Genomic DNA, 21,110 nt, shown 5'->3' with positions numbered 1-21,110 from the left:
CTTTGTGAGTCTAAGATAGAACTTACCTCATGTAGACAAAAGCTTCTCATTTAATTGAAAGTTAATGAATGTTATTTATGGTATGCACTAGCTAGCTGTATGATGAAATACATTTTCTCCATGTTTGGATCTGCAGGCCTACAGGACAATAAAAGATAACAAAAAAAGATATAATGAAAGAATTGCAGGATTAGGGCTGACACCAGAAGAGAAGCAGAAAAGGGCCACATCATCTGGTGAGTATGATTTGCGACTCTCTCTCTCTATAAAGGGAAAGCTATAAACAGTTTGGGTGCTGTGCTCTGTGGGTATCTTGTAGACATGATCCTGTGAGACTGTTAAGCTTCCGGAAACTCTGGGGTTACTCCAGACCTTGGTGCAATTTATTATAGTGTTTGGCTGGAATTTGCATTCGAGAATAAAGTTAATGATGGTCAAGGCAAGCTTTAAGTAAAAAATGCCAGCTTGGTGAGGAGAAGAGGTGAAGGCCTTTTTTTTTTTTTTTTTTTTTTTTCCCAATGAGGACATTCTTTTGGTCTATTTTGTTCCCCTTTTGAGTCTTTGGAGTTTTGAGTTGTTAAAGATATATTTATGTTCCTAGGGCACGTAGTGCTAGCCATCACTTCCATCCCACACGTCTGGCTTGATTTTTCAGGGAGGAATGTTTTAATCCTTTAATAAGCCTCACAACTCTGGGTAGGCGATTTCCATTGCTTATCTCCCTAAAACCTCCTTGTTCTTGAACATTGCTTAATAATCCCCAGTTGTTCTGCTGGGTTGCCCCCCTTTATGGCTAACAAAAGGTGAAATTGAACTTGATATTTTCCTGTTGTTCATTAAGAAATCAATGGGAAGGGCAGAGCTTTCTAATATATTTTAGAAATAGCAGAACATGTAAGGTAGGTTCTAGTTCTGAGAGACTTAATGAATGAATGACACTGGCCAAATCAGTCACCTCTTTGGAGGGGTATTGTTCACTTATGAAATAAAGAAGATGCTTCCTTTTCCCATCCTATGAGAATGCAATGGGAGTTCCCATTGTGGCTCAGTGGGTTAAGAACCCAACTAGTATCCATGAGGATGTGGGTTTGAGCCCTGACTTCGCTCATTGGGTTAAAGATCCAGTGTTGCCGCAAGCTGCAGCATAGGTCACAGATGGCGGCTCAGAACTGGCGTTGCTATGGCTGTGGCGTAGGCCTTAGCTACAGCTCCGATTTGACCCCTAGCCTGGGAACTTCCATATGCCACAGGTTCAGCACTAAAAAAGGAGAGAGAGAGAAAAAAGATAGTGCTGTGAAAGTTGATAAGATTAATATAGCTGCATTGTTTTGCTAGCTTTTTTATGTAAATGATTGAGTCAAGTGCAAAATGATATTTTTTTTAATGGTGGCAAGGAGTCATCTGAGACTTTAAAAAAATTCACCCTATCTGGTCTTTTGCTTACAGCTCCAGAAGGAGAGCCGGTTCCTCAGGTCAGGGTACCAAGTCATGTTCCATTCTTGCTCATTGGTGGAGGCACTGCTGCTTTTGCTGCAGCCAGATCCATCCGGGCTCGGGATCCTGGGGCCAGGGTAAGCTACACACTGTATTGCTTAGTTAGCCTAGAGAGCACAGTCTGCAAGCACTTAGCCAGTGTGAACACTTTGACATTTACCTCTTAAATGACTCGGCTCTGATTGGTATCATCATTTTTGTGTCGAAAGGTGCTGATTGTATCTGAAGATCCTGAGCTGCCATACATGCGACCTCCTCTTTCAAAAGAACTGTGGTTTTCAGATGATCCAAATGTCACAAAGACACTGCGATTCAGACAATGGAATGGAAAAGAGAGGAGGTCTGTGCACTTATGTAAAATGGGCCCAACTAGCAGCTTCAACTATGCACAGGGAGGGGGTCAGGATTTTGCACAAACCACGTGCAGTGCATAGGACACATGGCTGCACACCAGAGTCCACTGTGGTATATACATGATGCAGCTTAGACGCAATAACAGGCTACAGCGGCAAGAGTCCTGGATTCTGTTAAACAGGTCTACAACAGCTGAAGATGTAATTTTGGCCTCTGAAGTACTAATGCTCCTGTGTCCAGGACCTTTATGGTAGACTTCTCTGGTGAAGAGCAGCACTGTCTGTGTTGTCACTTCTTTACACTTGCCCAGGCATGTTCCATAAGAGCAAAAAAAAAAAAAAAAAAAAGACCCTGTTCCGCAGCACTTTGGTTGACACCCTAGTGAGCATTCATAATGGCAGGGCCTAGAGTGGGAACCCTGTAAGGAAGAACCTCTTTATTAAAATGTTTACATGAGAGACTTGGAAAAACAGGTCCAAAAGCCCTTTCTTTTTAAAAGACTCCTTGGGGAATTCCTGTTGTGGCTCAGCAGATTAAGAACCTGACTAGTATCCGTGAGGATGCAGGTTCGATCCCTGGCCTTGGTCAGTAGGTTAAAGGATCTGGCGTTGCTGTGTAGATTGCAGTCTACATCAGCCGGTATAGATTGCAGACGCGGCCTAGATCTGGTGTTGCTATGGCTTTGGTGTAAGCTGGTAGCTGCAGCTCCGATTCGACTCCTAGCCTGGGAACTTCCATATGCTGCAGGTGTGGCCCTAAAAAGACCAAAGAAAAAAGACTCCTTGGATCTCCTGAATCCAGTACCATGTTCTTTGGGTATCATTTTTTTTTTCTCATTAGTGGATCCCTTTGACACTGCATGAAATTTTCCTAATCTACCTGCTTCCCTCACTTATCATGTTCTATTCTCAAGCAAGATGCATACTTCCAATTATGTTACCCATCATTTAACTACTATCTCATAGTCAATATCTGTTATTTGAGGCAAAATCATCTCAAGAGCTAGACCTAGTTGTCCATTGACCAGTTACATTCTGGACAGTTCGTTTAGGTGGATACGTGAATACCAGCTCCTTGGACACTCCTCTTGTTCTAATTTTGAAATGAACCTAAATCCAGAGCAGAGTTCCTCAGCCTCAGCCCTATTGACATTTAGGGTTGGATGATCCTTGTTTCGGGGGCGGGGGGCGCTGGTCTGTGCATTGTGGAGTGTTTAACATCATCCTTGGCTTCTACCCACCTGATACCAGAAATATCCCCCCCAAGGCTGTTATAGCCAAAAGTATCTCCAGGCGTTGTCAAATGTCCCCAGGAGACAAAATAGTCCCCAGTTGAGATCCACTGGTGTAACATACCTCTGTTTAAGTCATGACCAAGATTTAGTGGCCTTGGAAACTTACTTTAGAAAATGTTCCTGGAGTTCCCGTTGTGGCGCAGCAGAAATGAATCCAACTAGTAACCATGAGGTTGCAGGTTTGATCCCTGGCCTCGCTCAGTGGGTTAGGGATCCAGCATTGCCATGAGCTGTGGTGTAGGTCACAGATGTGGCTTAGATCTGCGTTGCTGTGGCTGTGGTGTAGGCTGGCAGCTGCAGCTCCAATTCGACCCCTAGCCTGGGAACCTCCATATGCCACAAGTGTGGCCCTAAAAAGCAAAAAGAAAGAAAAGAAGAAAAAATTCCTGGGGGTGGGAGGATGTGCTTGGGCTGTGGAATGGAAATCCTGTGAAATCAGATTGTTATGATCATTGTACAACTACAGATGTGATAAATTCATTTGAGTAATAAAAAAAAAAGTTCCTAAAATTTTCTATGGTTGAAACAATTTTACTAAGGTCTGGGGGAAATTGAGAGCAGTTCCAGGTACTTATAACATTTTCTTCCTTTTCTCTGTATAGCATTTATTTCCAGCCACCTTCTTTCTATGTCTCTGCCCAGGACCTGCCTCACATTGAGAATGGGGGAGTGGCTGTCCTCACTGGGAAGAAGGTAAGCTGGTAGGCTGCTTCCGTTGTCAGGCTCCCTACGTGACCATGTGGGCACTGAGCATGGTGACTTGTATTCCCACTACCACTTAACGTCTGTCCTGCCACTGTAGTTCATCAAAGAAATATCACATCATTTTAGATTTCATATTGCCAGGCTACACTAATGAGCATGTCTTCCTGGGGAGAGCACTAGTTTCAGCTCAACTTTCCCAGGGAAACCAAATCATTGGGGACTGTGACTCTGAAGCTACTCCTTCTCCTGATTTGCTCCTCTGCCCTTCCTTCTTACTGTCTTTCCACACTCACATTTCTTTGGGATTATGGATGACAAGAGATTGACAAGTGTCTCTTATTCAGAACCGTAAAATAGTTCAGGCATGACATCAGCATGGAAAATATTATTAGACTTTACAAAGGTCAGTGCCTAAATACTGCGGGCAATTACTGGAGGGCATTTAGGGTCCAGGGAGGGTTTTGTTTTGTTGTATTATGTTTTGTTGTTCTTAACAGGAGGTCTAGGGTGTGTTTGCAAACTGATGGCACTGTTCCAGTAGAGAGGGAAGGGTTATCCGAAGGAGCATAGCCCAGACTAGATGGGATCCAGAGTACAAGTGGAGGCATTGACCTTTGAGAGGGACAGGCCCACTTCTCCTATAAGGGGGTGTTAGGCAGAGAAGACAGATAAATGTTTGTGGATGAGCTGGTGAGACAACATTATGTATTAGATATCCCCTACATGCCCTCTGGGGGCTAACCGTATTAGGCAGCAACATGAGCAGAGCACATAGATTTGCAGTAAGAAAGAAATTCAGTATATTGTGAGAATTACTAGGAAGTGTTCCCAGTATGAAGATGGTTTCAGGGAAGGCTTCCTGAAGAAGGCACTCTTAGAGGATGGGAAACCTTGCAGACTGAAGTGGCAGTCACCGGATTAGAGAAGAGTGAAGAGCATTCAAGTAAAAAAGAATAGCATACACAAAGGCCCAAGGATATGAAAAAGCATGTTTGGTGCTGGGAAACACGAAGCTATAATAGCGCAGAAACCTGCAAGTTAAGGAGTGGCAGGAGATGAAACCAAGAACTTTTGCAGGGGCCCGATGTCGAGTGAAAGAGCTGGAATTTTATCCCATTGGCACCGAGGAGCTGTTGAGTTTTAAACAAGGACGTAAAACAGTTGGATTGAATTGGAAGTAATCACTCCGTTAGCTGTGAGAATGATAGATTTCAAGGGGACAAGACTAAACCATTTTGGAGACTTTTATAATAATCCAGGAGAGAGATGATGGGAACCCAAATCAGGGCAGTCGTGGTAGTGATGATGATGAAGTTTTAAAATGTTTGACATGTATTGTGTCATTTTATCCTCGCAATAATCTTAATGAGGAAGATACTACTATTATTACTTCCATTTTATGGGGAAAGAAATTAAGATCAAAAAGAGGTTAAGTAGGAGTTTCCATCGTGGTGCAGTGGTTAACGAATCTGACTAGGAACCATGAGGTTGCGGGTTCCATCCCTGGCCTTTCTCAGTGGGTTAAGGATCTGGCGTTGCCCTGAACTGTGGTGTAGGCTGGCAGCTGTAGCTCCGATTCAACCCCTAGCCTGGGAACCTCCATATGCCGTGGGAGCAGGCCTAGAAAAGGCAAAAAAAAAAAAAAAAAAAGAGGTTAAGTAACTTGCTCAAGATCACATAGGTAATAAGTGGTAGAGACAGAATTTGAGCCCAGGTCTCTCTGACTGGGGAATTCTGATGCCAGAGCCCAAGCTCTTAATAACATCATCGTATAGCTTCCTAACAGAAAGGTAGTGGAGAGTGGAGAGCAAACTGAGGCCTGCTTAGGAGGCAGACTTGGCAGGGCATGATGCCTGATTTGCAGGCAGAACAGGAGGGACAGGGGAGGCAAAGATGACTTTCTGATTTCCAGCTTGTGCGGTAAATGGTGGTACACCCCCAGCTGAGTGAGACATTGCAAGAGGAAGACCTAGTTTAAGGGGGGGGATACAATTTAGTTCGAGACAGTTAAGTATGACGTGGAGTATCTGTGTGGAGATGTCCTGAGGGCAGTTGGATACATGACTAACGTTCAGAGGAGGGATCTGGGCTCAGATAGAGTTTTGGGAATTATCCGCATACATGTAGGAGTTGAAACCACAAGAGTAGGTGAGGCCTCCCGCAGAGAACTGAGAGTGAGCAGTTTGAGAGTTGTGTAGAGGGGTTAGATTGAAGAGGGAGCTTACCAAGGACAAATCAAAGGCAGCTACAGAAGCTAATCATCCATCCAATCTCAGCTTATGTCGTTGCCCCCAAGCCAGAAAGCTCGATTGCGTGCACTGGCCATACATTTCTAGCACTACCTGTACTGTCATTTTCAGAGCATTTCTTTTTTTTTTTTTTTTTTTTTTTTTCTTTTTAGGGCTGCACCGGTAGCACATGGAAGTTCCAGGCTAGGGGTTGAATCGGAGCTGCAGCTGCCAGCCTACACCACAGCCACAGCAATGCCAGATCCAAGCCACATCTGTGACCTACACCACAGCTCACCTACTTAACCCACTGAGCAAGGCCAGGGATCGAACTCTCATCCTCATGGATACTAGTCAGGTTCTTAACCCACTGAGCCACGACGGGAACTCCTCAGAGCATTTCTTACTCTTGACTTGTCACTCTTGATTATAGCGCTTGCTAAATTGTCTTGACTACTACACTCCGAAGACAGGAAGGTATCTGTTCTCTCAACAACATGTCCTCAGCACTTAGCACAGTCTCTGATACATACTAGGTGCTTACTAAATATGTTTGAATAAATGGTCTCACCGCTGGTAAGGAGCGGAGCAGAGACAAGAACTCCAGTCTGTCTGACTCCAAAGCTCAAACTTCACCATAAGGAGTAGGGTGCAAGAGGGCGGGTGCTGTGGTTCCCTCCCATTGCCAATCCATAGTTTGGATATTCTGCCGTCGCCTCAGATTAGTTGGAATGGAACAGCCCAGTGGGTAAATAGAGAAAATCAAAGGCAAGGATAGGTGACAGTAGGACTGAGAGAAAGCCAAAAAGGAAAAATGGTGACCAAAGAGTGGGATGTTTGAAGTAGAAGTTTAAGGAGTTCCCGTCATGGCTCAGTGGTTAACAAATCCGAGTAGGAACCATGAGGTTGTGGGTTCGATCCCTGGCCCCGCTCAGTGGGTTAAGGATCCAGCGTTGCCATGAGCTGTGGTGTAGGCCGGAGGCTACAGCTCCAATTGGACTCCTAACCTGGGAACCTCCATGTGCTGCGGGTGCAGCCCTAGAAAAAACAAAAAGGCCACAAAAATAAAAAAAAATCTTTAAAAATGAAGTAGAAGTTTAAGAGATAGGATTCTGGAGGTGGCCCGGAGCGAAAATATGAGCCGGATGCCGAGGACTTCAGTAACTGTGGAGGAGTGACCAGGAGCAGGCTGGTTAACACCAATTTGTGGCGACAGAGGTCAGCGTCCCTCAGAGGGGATGAGGGCACAGGAGTAACCTGAACCAGCAGCAGCCAGCACCCTCTCTTGGCCTTGTGCTGGGGAGGAGTGTGGCAAATGAGCATTTCTATGTATCAGCTGTCGCGGGGGCCGGGGAGGTGCTTCGTTTTAGTGAAAGCTAGAAGTTAGAAGAGAAAGCATCCTTCGGAATCGGTGAGGATGTAGGAGAGTTGTTAAAGAAACAAGGGTTCCAGAGAGCCAGGCAGAAAAGCATCCCCGTTCTCCATTTCCACAAATTGGGTGGGAACTTGGGGACAAAAGTGACTTACTCTAATGTTGGTTGCTTAGGAAGTTAGTACCACTTGAAGAAACAATACCAGAAACTATAGTGCCAGCAATTACTTAGAAGTGGTTTCTAAGGATCAACTAAGGTCAAGAACTAACTCATTTCATTGGGCTGATAGGTACAGGGTTCTTTTGGGAGGTGATGGAAATGTTCCAGAATTATATAGTGGTGATGGTTGCATGACCTTGTGAATATGTTAAAAACCACTGAATAAGGGAGTTCCCCTGTGGCTCAGTAGATTAAGGATCTGGTGTTGTCACTGCTGCAGCTCAAGTCACTGCTGTAGCATAGTTTCAGTCCTTGGCCCAGGAACTTCTGTATGCTGTGGGTGCAGCCAAAAAAAAAAATTAAATTAAAAAAATAAAAACCACTGAATTGTACACTTTAAAATGATGAGTTTTGGGAGTTCCCTGGTAGCCCAGCAGTTAAGAACTCAGCACCATCATTACTGTGGCTTGGGTCACTGCTCTGGCATGAGTTCAGTCCCTTGCCTGGGAACTTCTGCATGCCATGGACATCGCCAAAATGAATAAATAAAATGGTGAATTTTAGGTTGTTTGAATTGTATTTCAATAAAAAGTTTTGAAGCTAAGTTACCTCTGTGTCTTTCTACATGTGTTTGCGTTTGACTGTACCAGGTAGTACAGCTGGATGTGAGAGGCAACATGGCGAAACTTAATGATGGCTCTCAAATAACCTATGAAAAGTGCTTGATTGCAACAGGTGAGTATTTCTGGAGATGGCTTTCTTCCCTGAAATGGCCCATTCAAGATTTTTTTTTTTTGTCTTTTTGTCTTTTGTTGTTGTTGTTGTTGCTATTTCTTGGGCCGCTCCCGCGGCATATGGAGATTCCCAGGCTAGGGGTCCAATCGGAGCTGTAGCCACCGGCCTACACCAGAGCCACAGCAACGCGGGATCCGAGCCGCGTCTGCAACCTACACCACAGCTCACGGCAGCGCCGGATCGTTAACCCACTGAGAAGGGCAGGGACTGAACCCGCAACCTCATGGTTCCTAGTCGGACTCGTTAACCACTGCGCCACAACGGGAACTCCCCATTCAAGATTTGGTATAAAGGCATTACTTAATCTTAAAAAAAACTGAAACCCAGGCTCTCTGAAGTGGATATCTTCTCTTGGCAAAAGCTTGGCTAACTACAGGCATCTGATCAGCAGCCCCTCTGGGTTGTCCTTACTGCTCTTTCTGGTAAAGGCATGGATGAGGATTGAAGAGGACTGCCTTTTTTTCTCTCCTTGCTCTGCCTCTGCCCTCTACCCTCTGCCCTGGGTCCTAAAAGTGATAAAAACTGTACTAGTTTCATTGCCAGTTCCAATCAGAAGTCAAGAGAGGGGACTGAAGCAGTTGCTTAAACAAATGTGGCCATGCTTCCTGGTGAATCCTCATGAGAAAATAGAAGAGAACAGGAAGCAAAACACGAGGCCTTCTGGCCATCTACAGGGAGGGTGGGCCCTTTGAAGACAGACTCTCCAATCTGCTTGGAAGTTGATCAAAGCCCACTGTGGGGCGAGTGGGAGGAAAACACCGCCTTGTGTCCTGTTGATGCTGCTGTGGCACCCGCAGGAGTGTGTAGAGCTCAGTGCCACTGTTGTGCGGGGGATGGCTTGAGCTGGCCCTTGCTCGTTGCGCTAAAGGGTTTTTCTCCTCTTATTTCCAGGAGGCACTCCAAGAAGTCTCTCTGCCATCGACAGGGCTGGAGCAGAGGTGAAGAGTAGAACAACACTTTTCAGAAAGGTGATTGCTTTAGTGCTTTCATTGTGTCAATTTTGAAGAGGTAGCATAATCCTGTGGTCCCCAAGTACCCACCCAGAATTGGGAGATCCAGGTTCTATCTGCGGCTCTCTGCAGACTAGTTATCTGCCCTTGAGCAAGTCACTTCCTCTCTCTGCACCTCACATAGCTCACTCAAGGGTTTTAAGTTCCTAGGAGAAAAATACATTAGTGTTTTTTATTGCTTGCTATGGTTCCCTCCAATTGCCCATCCACAGTTGTGTTTTCCTGATGCATTTGAGTCATCGGAACTCCTTATAGCCCCTTAGCATTTTTCATTGCAAGTGCTTTTGTGGAGACTTTGGGGAGAAAAGTTAAGAGTATTTAAGTGGGGGAGTTCCCATTGTGGCTCAGTGGGTTAAGGATATGGTGTTGCTGTGAGCTGTGGTATATAGGTTGCAGACTCAGCTCAGATCCCCCACGTCACCATGGCTGTGGCCGTGGCCGGTAGCTGCAGCTCCAATTCGACCCCTAGCCTGGGAACCTCCCTATGCTGCAGGTGTGGCCCTAAAAAGCAAAAAAAAAAAAAAAAAAAGATTATTAAAGTGAAAAAGGAGGGGGGTTGCTTCTTAACACCATGCTTTACTTACTTTTCAGCCTTTCCTATGGGTATTTGAAAAGATTTGTATTATCTTTTAAGTTCTTGATACAGGACTTGTTAGCTTTGCGCTATTGGCATTTGGACCGGATAAGGTTTGTTGGGAGGGGCTGTCCTGTGCATTGTAGGGTGTTCAGCAATGTCCCTGCAGTCTACCCACTGGCTGTAGGTAGCACTTCCCACCCCAGCTGTGACAGCCAAAAATGTCTCCAGACATCGCCAGATGTCTCCTGCGGGGAGAGGGGGCATAACTGCCCCCAGTCGAGAACCACTGTTACTGGAAGGAGTGTTACGTTGGAGAAAGAAATTTACATCAATAAAATAGAGGCTATGATTGAGCCACTGTATACAAAGAGAAGATGTTGTGTACAAATTACTGTTCCCAGAGCTTCAGCAGACAATATTTCCTGGTATTATCCTATGCCCCTTTGGGAAATCAATGGACTAAACTGGTGTGATCCTGCAGATTGGAGACTTTAGAACCTTAGAGAAGATTTCCCGGGAAGTCAAGTCGATTACGATTATCGGTGGGGGCTTCCTTGGTAGCGAACTGGCCTGTGCTCTTGGCAGAAAAGGTGAGTATTGGGGAGTGACCTTGATTTTCTTTCTCTGGTCTTACATCACATGCTTTTCAGAGATGCATTTGCCAGGATCAGTACAAAGAGTTTAATTAAGGTTTACATGGTTTAAAAAAAAAAAAATGTCGCGCTTAGCTCGATGAAGGATTCCTTAGTGATTGAAAAGCTATCATCCGAGTAGCTGAGCAGCGCCGCTTTCTTTTCTTTCCTCTCTCCTCTAGTCCAGGAGTCCTTAGAAATAAAATATTAAGGAAAATGAGTTATTAAGATGGTAAGGGCAATGTAGACAACAGAACTATATGTACCTTTGAACTGCTGTTCCCTATAAAAGTCAAAGACTTGCTTCGGACACATGATGGTTCCCAGCTTGGCTGATCCGTGAGTTCCAATTCGAATGTGCCGTGGCAACCATTTTTCTTAATGTTATTTTTCAGCTGTGTGAAATCAGAGCATCTTCTCAGGAGGGTGCTTTCTATTCGAGTTTGCCGGGCACTTGTATCAGCCTGGGTGGAAGTGCACTCAGTTCCTAGTGTGTAGTGGAATCCAGGGCCAGGTTCTGGCATCTGTCGTATTTGCTTTGTGGATGCCCTCGTGCCCTAGTGCCCCACAAATGGGCACTCTGGCCTGGGTCGTAGCATTGCCCTGTGTGCAGTGAATGGCTGTCTTTGGATCTTTTACTCCTCTTCCCGTCTTCCTAGGATTGGCATTTGCCTCCTGCTATACCTCCTCTGTTTCTTTTTCCCAGCTCGAGCCTTGGGCACAGAGGTGATTCAGCTCTTCCCCGAGAAAGGAAACATGGGAAAGATCCTCCCTGAATACCTCAGCAACTGGACCATGGAAAAAGTCAGACGAGGTAGAGACACTCCTTCCATCTGCTCCCGCTCTTGCCTTGAGTCACTACCAAGGCAAAGTTGGCTTCTTTGGGAGCCTCTGACATAAGCCCTATCAGCTGGCAGATGAAACGTTTCCCCCTTTCTCCGGTCAGCCAGCTTCATGCGGGTGTTTCAAATCTGAGGCCCCAGATTCCTGGAAGTGCTGGAAATGAAGTGCGGGTGTAGGTGCTCGTGGCTCTCCAGGGCTGCCTGCGCACTGTTGCTGGCTTTCTGATGAGGCATGCCTCTCGTCAGCTCCTCTGGTTGTCATGAGGTGCTAGGCTCAGCCTCAGGTCTCATTTGCCTTTACAGAAGGGGTTAAGGTGCTGCCCAATGCTATTGTGCAATCAGTTGGAGTCAGCGGTGGCAAGTTACTCATCAAGCTGAAAGATGGCCGGAAGGTAAGGAGGGGAGACAGGCTGCCAGAAGCTCTTGCAACCCTGCCCTCCCCTTTCCTCACTCTCACTCCACTTGATACCAGTAGATTAGTGTTCTTGGCAGTCGACATTAACCTGCCATAATTTTCTGAATGAACTATCCTCCACTAAAATAAGAAGGATGATGGTGTTCCCTCTTGTGGCTCAGCAGATTAAGGACCCTACGCTGTCTCTGTGAGGATGCAGGTTCGATCGCTGGCCCCTCTCAGTGGGTTAAGGATCCTGCGTTGCCACAAGCTGTAGCATGGGTCGAAGATGTGGCTTGGATCTGGTGTTGCCGTGGCTAATGTGTACCTAGGCCCCATTTGCAGCTCCACTTCAACCATTAGCCCAGGAACTTCCATATGCCATAGGTGCAGGCTGTAAAAAGAAAAAAGAATGGAATGATGAGAGCCAGAATAAACACCTGGAAACCATTTCCCATAGCCCCTTCCTGTCTATAGCACAGATTTTGGGAGCTTACTAGGGTGGCAGATTTCTGTTTAGATATTAGGGGTATGTGTGTAGATAGGGTAGCACTTTATGAAATGGAACTTAAAATCTGTTAACCAATGACTTTCTTTGTAAAGCCCTGATTCGTTTTTGTTGTTGTTGCTTTTTAGGGCAGTACCCACGGCATATGGAGATTCCCAAGCTAGGGGTCTAATCGGAGCTGCAGCTGCTGACCTACACCACAGCCACAGCAACGCCAGATCTGTGGCACACCACAGCTCATGGCAACGCCGGATCCTGAACCCCCTGAGTGAGGCCAGGGATCAAACCTGTGTCCTCATGGATGCTAGTCAGATTTGTTAACTGCTGAGCCACGATGGGAACTCCGAGCCCCAGTTCTTAATGCCATGATGTACAGTTACTCTATCCATAGGCATACATGGAAACTGTGATAGTTGACTGAATTCTTTTTGTCCTCAGGTAGAAACTGACCATATAGTGGCAGCTGTGGGCCTGGAGCCCAACGTCGAGTTGGCTAAGACTGGTGGACTAGAAATAGACTCTGATTTCGGTGGCTTCCGGGTCAATGCAGAACTCCAGGCCCGCTCTAACATCTGGGTGGTAAGTATGCGACAGTGGCCTGACTGGGCTCGGTGCCTGGGTTCTTGGTATGTGAAGGCTCAACAGAAGCCACCCAAATGGGCTCAGCGTGTGTGGAGGCCAAGGGTGGAGAGCAGAAACTTATCAACTGCTGGGTTTAGGAGATCAAGTCTGGCCTCGTGCCTCGGGCTCCTGGAAAAGGAAATGAAGCCACAAATGTGGACAGGGGTAGGGCTCTCCTGGTTCCACTGTTGACAGCAGCCATCAGCATCATCCTGGCAGGCACGTGCACAGCGTTCAGACTGATCTGCTGTTCCTTTTGCCTGAACACAAGTCCAGGGAATGGAGAATGAGGCAATTTTATAACATTCTCTGGAAAGGAAAATTACTCCATTTTCACTTTCTTTGAGTACTATTTTTAGCTGTTTTTAAAAATCTGTTATGACACAAACAAGACTCTAGTATGTAGGAACTGTGAGGTAATTTCCCTATTGTTAGAGTATTACGAGTGTATTGTTTGTGGACTCTGCAACTGAGGCCATAGGAACTTTGAAGGGTGTTTTTCCCTTAAAGCTTTTTTTTTTTAAAGGCAAAGTGTACTGGATTTTTTTAACTTGTCATAAAAGCAATACATGCTCAGTATGGAAAACACAGGCAAAAAGGAAAAAGGGCCAGTCACCTGCAGCACCCACTGATATTTGGGTGTGTTTCCTTCCCTTCATTTTTTCGTGCATAGTTTTTTCCCTCTGTTGTAGTCAGTCATGGCAAGCATAGGATGTATAAATATTTGTTTTCTTTTCTTTCTCACTTAGCATTTGAATGTAAGTTATTTCTATGCTGCTTCAGATTCTGTAAATAGTGTAATGACTGTATAGTAGTCCATTAGGTGGATATCAGAGTTTATCTCACTATTACTCACATGCTGGATTTTTAGGTTGCTTTGGTGGTGTCTGAATAGCTGCAAAGATGAATGAAGGGTGAGCGAGCTCACACCCTTTGTGAATCCGGCCTTGTTCAGCTCCAGCTGGCGCTTCTCTCTCTGCTTGAAACACTGAGCTCACTCACTCCATACCTGTCACATGGCAGGCACACTGTAGGAACAGTACCGTCCCTTCCTCAGCTAGTTTATACAGTCCTCATGGGCAAAGTCTGTGTCAGGTGTGTCTCCGCAGCCCAGACAGTATAATGCTTTACTCTAAGTATCTGCAGTAAGTACTCAGTACATACTTGTTGACTGAAGGCATGAATGAATGATGCCGAATGACCAAAAACATCTTATCTTGGAAAAGATTTCTAGGTAAGAAGTAGTCACATCTAAAAACTGGTTTCTACCCAGGAAAGAATATTCTGCAAATCATGGTTATAAAATATCCTGATTCTGCTAAGAGCAGAATAAGAAGAAATAGGTGTAAGCTAGAGCATGGAAGATTTAGGTTCACTTTGTGGAGGCGCAGGGTGTTTTTTTAAAAGGGGAACCTCAGGAATTCCTGCTGTGGCTCAGTGGGTTAAGGATCTGATTCCTGGCCTGGAAACTCATATATGCTGCTGGTGCCACCAAAAAGGGAAAAAAAAAAATGGAACCTCAGCTGTTTTACATAGTATAGGTATGATTCTGGCCTGTGGACAGATGTTAACATTAGTTAACATTAGTTAACATCACAAGCATTTTTTGAGCCCCAGAAGTTTGTGTGCTGTCTTTAACTTGCTTTTATCATGTGCTCATGTAATGTATCTGTCTCCAAAGGCAGGAGATGCCGCATGTTTCTACGATATAAAGTTGGGTAGGAGGCGAGTAGAGCACCATGATCACGCTGTTGTGAGTGGAAGATTGGCCGGAGAAAATATGACTGGAGCTGCTAAGCCATACTGGCATCAGTCAATGTTCTGGTAATAGTTTTGTGCCTTGAAGACTCAATTGGTTAGAACACCGAGTTGGATCCAGAGTTACATGGCTTGGTTTCCTTGTGGGCCAGTTAGCTTCATATAAAGGGTGAAAAACTTCCATCTTGTGTCTATGCATTCTACCCCCGAGCCATCTACTGGTAAAAGGGTTCCATTTGACATAAGTTAGACGAGGCGAATGAATGGCTGTGGCATTAGCACTTCTGCTAAAAGAGCTCAGAGTTCAAGCTACAGTAAGTAGGTAGGGCAAAAGTGTGCGCTTAGATACAGGTGGCAGGATATTTTATTTGCTCTTTGCTGCTAACTCTAATGAGCCCAACCTAATGACAAAAAAGGCAGCCCAAAACTGTAACCCTTAAGAGCAGCAATTTAAAGTCAGACAGGTATAGGCAGATCTTTGGATAGCACAAAGCTAGCGAGGGACATTCCTGAGTACCAGAGCTGGCCCTGTTTGGCTCATCTCTTTGATTTGAAAGACAAGGTACAGAGTTCCTTGGTGGCCAAGTGGTCAAGGATTCAGCCTTGTCATTGCTATGACATGGGTTCAGTCCCTGGCCCCAAGGACTTTTGCATGCTGTGGCTGCAGCCAAAAAAAAAGTTTGAAGTTCCCTTGTAATGCAGCAGGTTAAGGACCTTGCATTGTCACTGCAGCAGCTTGGTCGCTGCTATGGCATAGGTTCGTTCCCTGGCCTAGGAACTTCCGCATGCCACAGGTATGGCCTAAACAAACAAACAAACAAAAACTTCAAGGTTTCAGAAGGCTCAAAGAGGTTTCTGTTGGGGAAATTCTCAACTGATGGGAGTACACTTTAGGACAATCACACACAGTTTCATGAGTGGGCATCAAAAAACAAAACAGATGGGTTTCATCGTCAACACATGTAGGCTAATGCAGTTAGGGGAAAAATAGTTTATAGCTATACAGTTATCAGTTACGTCCCAGGAACAGTAGCCAAGAAGTCATTGTAGACTGTTCCTTGAAGACATCAGTCCAATGAGCCTCTGGGGCCAAGAAGATAAAATGTAGAGCACCAGAAACAAAACAGCTCAAGCAGCTTAGATGATTACCAAGCCCTGGTGTGTCTGGGCCACAAACATTCTGTGAAGTTCTTAGCATGTTAAGAACAGTATGATGATGATAGGAAAAGTTTCCAAGAAGAACACCAAACATAAAATGTCCAGGTGGGTAAAGGTACCTCTTTATAGAAGGAATTTCAGCCTTGAAAAATGAAGGCTAAGAGGAAATATTGTCAGTTAATAAAACTGCAAAATATCTCAGATTCTAAACTCCATAAATATGAAACACTCTTGAAAGTTTCAGAAAGGCAGTTCTGGAGTCCCCAACAAGCTGGTGCACTGGGTTGAGGATCCAGCGTTGTCTCTGCGGTCCCTGGCCTGGAACAGGGGGTTAAGGATCCAGCATTGCTGCAGCTGCGGTGTAGGTCACCTCCACGTTGGGTGAGGCCAAAAAAGAAGAAAGGCAGTTTAACAAAGAGGCGAAGGAAGGTAGCGAATAGTAACTGTGGAGCACCCATCTTTTCCCAAATACGATGTGGGATAGATGCATGGTTAAATCTGAGGAAGCGTAGATCATGGATACGTATGGGTGTGCGATACGCAGAGTGGCTTATTAAGGAAAATTAAAGCTATTCGAGATAACCATGCTTTCTCGCACTTGTCCCCAGATACCCTAGCAGGCAACAGATCAGTTTGGCGTTTCTCCTGCTGTCACACATACCAGGTTCTTTGGTTGGTGAGAAAGTGCAGCATCTTAGAGAAAACGTTCTGCCGCGTCATTCCTTGCAGTCCTTTGACAGACCACCTCTCTCCTTCCTTAGGAGTGATTTGGGCCCTGATGTTGGCTATGAAGCTATCGGTCTTGTGGACAGTAGTTTGCCTACAGTTGGTGTTTTTGCAAAAGCAACTGCACAAGACAACCCCAAATCTGCCACAGAGCAGTCAGGTAAGGAGGCCCAACCACATCTCCTGGGAGAGCGTTCAGAAGCCGTGGTCCAAATCCTCCTGAACAAGGGGTTTCTGTATTGGCCGGAGGGAACCGTCAGTGAAAGGCTCTCTTCATGGTGCGCTTTAAAATAAACCAAAGCCAGAGTTCTCAGTCTTTAGTGGTCCAAGAGCTGGCGAAATCAGATATCCTGGTCAAAGCGTGGGCTGAGATACTGTGGGTGTTGTCCTAGACTCTGGGCGGTGGCTAACTCAACAACTCTGTAGTCCGCTTTGTCTCAAGGGACTGAGAAGACCTGTGTGATGAGGAAAACTGAACTTTTTCAGTGGCTTTCTTCTTCCCTCCCTGCCTCTTTCTCTCATTCTCTCTCTCTCTCTCTTTCTTTCTTTTTTTTTTTTTTTTTTTTTGTCTTTTTAGGGCCACACCCGCAGCATATGGAAGTTCCCAGGCTAGAGGTTGAATCAGAGCTGTAGCCACCAGCCTACACCACAGCCACAGCAACGTCAGATCCCAGCCTAATCTGTGACCCATACCACAGCTCATGGCAATGCTAGATCCTTAACCCACTGAGTGAGGCCAGGGATCAAACCTGCATCCTCGTGGAGACTATGTCAGGTTCTTAACCCACTGAGCCACAAGGGGAACTCCCTCCCTCCCTCCCTTCCTTCCTTCCCCAGTAACTAGGCCTGAGAACCTTACTTTGGGACCTGCTACCCTCCTCAGGTCCTAGGTCATGAAGAACTGGGCTGAGTGGTTCTTGAGCTGCCTCCAGTTGCATTTGTCACTTCTGAGCTGCCTCTCATTCCAGGCTTTCTCTAGACGGGAGACACCTCTCTCAGAATGAACTTCTCCCACACACATTTCTTTCATTAACTCCTAGGCCTCTTCTCTCTCCCTCCGTGACCTTGGCTGAAGTTATTTAACCTCTGTGTGCTCTTGTTAGAGGCATTTCAAGGACAAGTTGTTCTTTAACAAGGAGACAGTGAGGTATCATGTGAATATATGGATACGAGGTCCTTTTCCTGGGTCAGCTAAGTGGATGACAGATACCCACTTCTTAATTCTGACCTCTCCTGAGAAGTGGAGCCAGGAGAGGGGCCCAGGGACCTGTAAACTCCAGATCACTACTCTGTCCACTGAGCAGTATTACCTGAAGCCTGGTGGTTCTCCAGGAGAGAAAGAGCCCTCTTCTGGTGCTTTGGCCAGAGTGTCTCTTTAGCAGTGCCGTCCAAGAGAACTTTCTCCTGGGATGGCAGTGTTCCGTCTCTGCTCTGTCCAGTAAAATAGCTACTGGCCACATTGGCTCTCTGGCCCTTGAAATGTGGCTAGGACAAATGAGGCACTGAATTCTATATTTTAATGTCAAATAAAATAAGTGGAACTTCAATTTTGAGTTAATTTTAATTAGAATAGCTATATGTGGCCAGTGGCTATTGTACTGACTATGTAGCTCTAGAATGTTTCTCAGAGGCCAAGAGCAAGTCTCCTGTGGCTTGAAAAAAGATACCAGGAACTATCCATAGGGAAAATTGAAACTGAGATAGGAAGTTTGGGCTCGGACTGACCCAGTGCCCAGGAACTGGCGAGGAAGAGCTTTTGTTGGCTTTGTGGATGGAGAGGGGCTGAAGAAGGCCAGTGTTTCCTGAGGCAGCATAGACAACCGAATCATCTAGAACAGCTTGGAGCAGGTGTTGAAAGATACTTGCCTTCTAGAATTTCAAAGCTCATAATAACTGACTTTGTTTTGCTTTGCCTTTGCTCCTTTGTTTTGGGGGGTTGGCCACAGGAACTGGTATCCGATCAGAGAGTGAGACGGAGTCCGAGGCCCCGGAAATCACTCTGCCCGTCGGCAGCCCTGCGGTCCCCCAGGCCCCCACCCAAGGGGAGGACTACGGCAAAGGCGTCATCTTCTACCTCCGGGACAAAGTGGTGGTAGGGATCGTGCTGTGGAACGTCTTCAACCGAATGCCCATCGCGAGGAAGGTAGGTGCCCGTCCGAGCTCTGAGAGGAAGAAGGGGCGTGCGGGCAGAAACCGCTCCAGTGACTTCACGGGGAGCCCAGCCGCACGCTGCCCACCCCGGTCACACTGCGCCTGAGCAGAACAGGGGTGTAGCCTTGGCCCAGCCATGCTTCTGCTTCACTCGGGCCTTGGCCGGGGGGTCCAGGGCAGTGGCACTCGGGCTGCATAGGGAGCCGTTCCCGCAATCCCGCCCAGAGTGGCGGGGGGACCGGCCCGCAGGCACATGGACTGAGTTAGACTCCTTGCTCCTCCCTCCCTCAGATCATTAAGGACGGTGAGCAGCACGAAGATCTCAATGAAGTAGCCAAGCTCTTCAACATTCATGAGGACTGAAGGCCCTTGTGCAATAGGCAGGCACTTCGCCGTCCCTGACAGCAGTCGGATGGGTAAAGGAGCATTTTTTATTGCGCAGCCTTCCTCTGTATGTATGAGTATGAATGATCAGGTCCTTTTTGAATGTCTCAACCATGTAGGCAAATTCTTAATGTTCACGTCACCGAATAAAACCTGATTCTTCTAAATTAAATTCTCTTCTCCATGACAGGGAGCAAGGGGGTGAAGGGAGGGAGGCTGTACATGTCAGAGAGCTACACTCCCAAAGCGCAGGGGCCTCCTCAGCCGCCCGCTCCCTCCTGCACTCCCAGCTTCTGCCAGTTCCCCAAACTTCTCCCTCGCCCCGCCAGACCTCTGTTTGGATGTGCTGTGGCCTCTGTCCGCAGCATTTGACCCCCGTCCTCTCTTCCAGGGAAGGTCCTGGTCTCAGTGAAGACGTGCCTGATCCTTCTGAGCCTGGTCCTTATTTACATGTCTCCTTGCTGCTCTGCAGCTTCTCGGCAGCCAGAACCATGCCTGTGGTTAGCTCTCCAGAGCTTAGCACAGGCTCTGGCTCATAGCAGGTGCTCAGTAAATCGTTGAATGAATGCACACATAGGCACACTCCCGTGGATAACCCCCAGCCCAGACCTGGGTTGGTTGTGGGAGGGGAGGACAGAAACGACATTTACTGAAAGCAGAAACAAAGGTTCAAAGACCTGATGCTTCATGGGTAAGCCTGGAGTCTGTTTGAGGGATCATGGTCTCTCGACTCCTCTGCCCACAGTCCCCCAAACTAAAAATCTGCCCCTTTCATCTCCAATAGGCTTATAGGCATGCCTCAGTTTACAGCTGATTTCCTGGGAACAGAAGTCAGAGTTGCATAAATCAACTCATTTTTTGCATTTCAAATTACTTAACTTTTAAAAATCAAGTCTTACTTTTTAATTTTTTTAATTATAGTTAATTTACAGTGTTGTGCCATTTTCTGCTGTATAGCAAAGTGACTCAGTCATACGTATATATACATTGTTTTTCTCATACTGTCTTCCATCATGGTCTATCCCAAGAGGTTGAATATAGTTCCCTGTGCTGCACAGTAGGACCTCATTGCTTATTGATTCTAAATGTAATACTTTGTATCTACTAACCCCAAACTCCCAGTCCATCCCATGCCCTCCCCCTTGTCAACTAAAAGTCTGTTCTCCATGTCTGTGAGTCTGTTTTTGTTCTATAGGTAGGTTCATTTGTGCCGTATTTTAGATTCTGCATATAAGTGAGATCATATGGCATTTGTCTTTCTCTTTCTGATTTCACTTAGTATGAGATTCTCTAGTTCCATCCATGTTGCTGCAAATGGCATTCTCTCATTCTTTTTTATAGCTGAGTAGTATTCCACTGTGTATATGTACCACATCATCTTAATCCATTCATCTACCAAAGAACATTTAGATTGTTTCCATGTCTTAGCTATTGCGAATAGTGCTGCTATGACCATAGGGTACATGTATCTTTTTGAATTACAGTTTTGTCTGCATATATGCCCAGGAGTGGGATTACTGGATCATATTTTTAGTTTTCTGAAGCACCTCCAGGCTGCTTTCCATAGTGGCTGTACCAATTTACATTCCCACCAACAGTGTAGGAGGGTTCCCGTTTCTCCACACCCTCTCTAGCATTTGTTATTTGTAGACTATTAATGTAAAAATCAAATCTTAGTTCAATTAAGAGGAAATTTTTACTACTTTCAAGAGCCCTATTATTATAAGGCTGGATTTTGTTCCAGTATTTGGTTTGTTTAAAGGGAGTTGCAGCTACAGTGAAATCCCTTCTGAACACTGGAACAGGACAAATGTTCACTTTAAGAATTAGCTGCAAGGGTTCCCTTGTGGCACAGTGGGTTAAGGACCTGGCATTGCCACTGCAGCTGCTAGGCCACTGCTGTGGTATGGGTTTGGTTCCTGGCCCGGAACTTCCACATGCTGCAGG

General features: G+C 46.0%; 1 protein-coding gene across 2 annotated transcripts in view; it reads left to right on the top strand.

The window, feature by feature from the left end:
- The window catches only part of AIFM1 (apoptosis inducing factor mitochondria associated 1), a 31,695-nt gene extending 12,360 nt beyond the window's left edge, over positions 1 to 19,335 (top strand). Inside the window, exons 3-16 of one of the 2 annotated variants that reach the window (XM_021079475.1) lie at positions 137 to 236; positions 1,447 to 1,571; positions 1,704 to 1,834; positions 3,745 to 3,835; positions 8,258 to 8,342; positions 9,294 to 9,370; positions 10,471 to 10,579; positions 11,328 to 11,435; positions 11,767 to 11,855; positions 12,804 to 12,944; positions 14,668 to 14,810; positions 16,664 to 16,788; positions 18,575 to 18,771; positions 19,071 to 19,335. In XM_021079475.1, the coding sequence (XP_020935134.1) occupies positions 137 to 236; positions 1,447 to 1,571; positions 1,704 to 1,834; positions 3,745 to 3,835; positions 8,258 to 8,342; positions 9,294 to 9,370; positions 10,471 to 10,579; positions 11,328 to 11,435; positions 11,767 to 11,855; positions 12,804 to 12,944; positions 14,668 to 14,810; positions 16,664 to 16,788; positions 18,575 to 18,771; positions 19,071 to 19,142 (1,593 nt within the window). In that variant the 3' untranslated portion in view covers positions 19,143 to 19,335. 2 annotated transcript variants of the gene reach the window in all.

This window comes from Sus scrofa, chromosome X (genome assembly GCF_000003025.6).
Source record: "Sus scrofa isolate TJ Tabasco breed Duroc chromosome X, Sscrofa11.1, whole genome shotgun sequence".
Taxonomy (NCBI): Eukaryota; Metazoa; Chordata; class Mammalia; order Artiodactyla; family Suidae; genus Sus; species Sus scrofa.
This window is presented reverse-complemented; position numbering and strand designations above follow the sequence as displayed.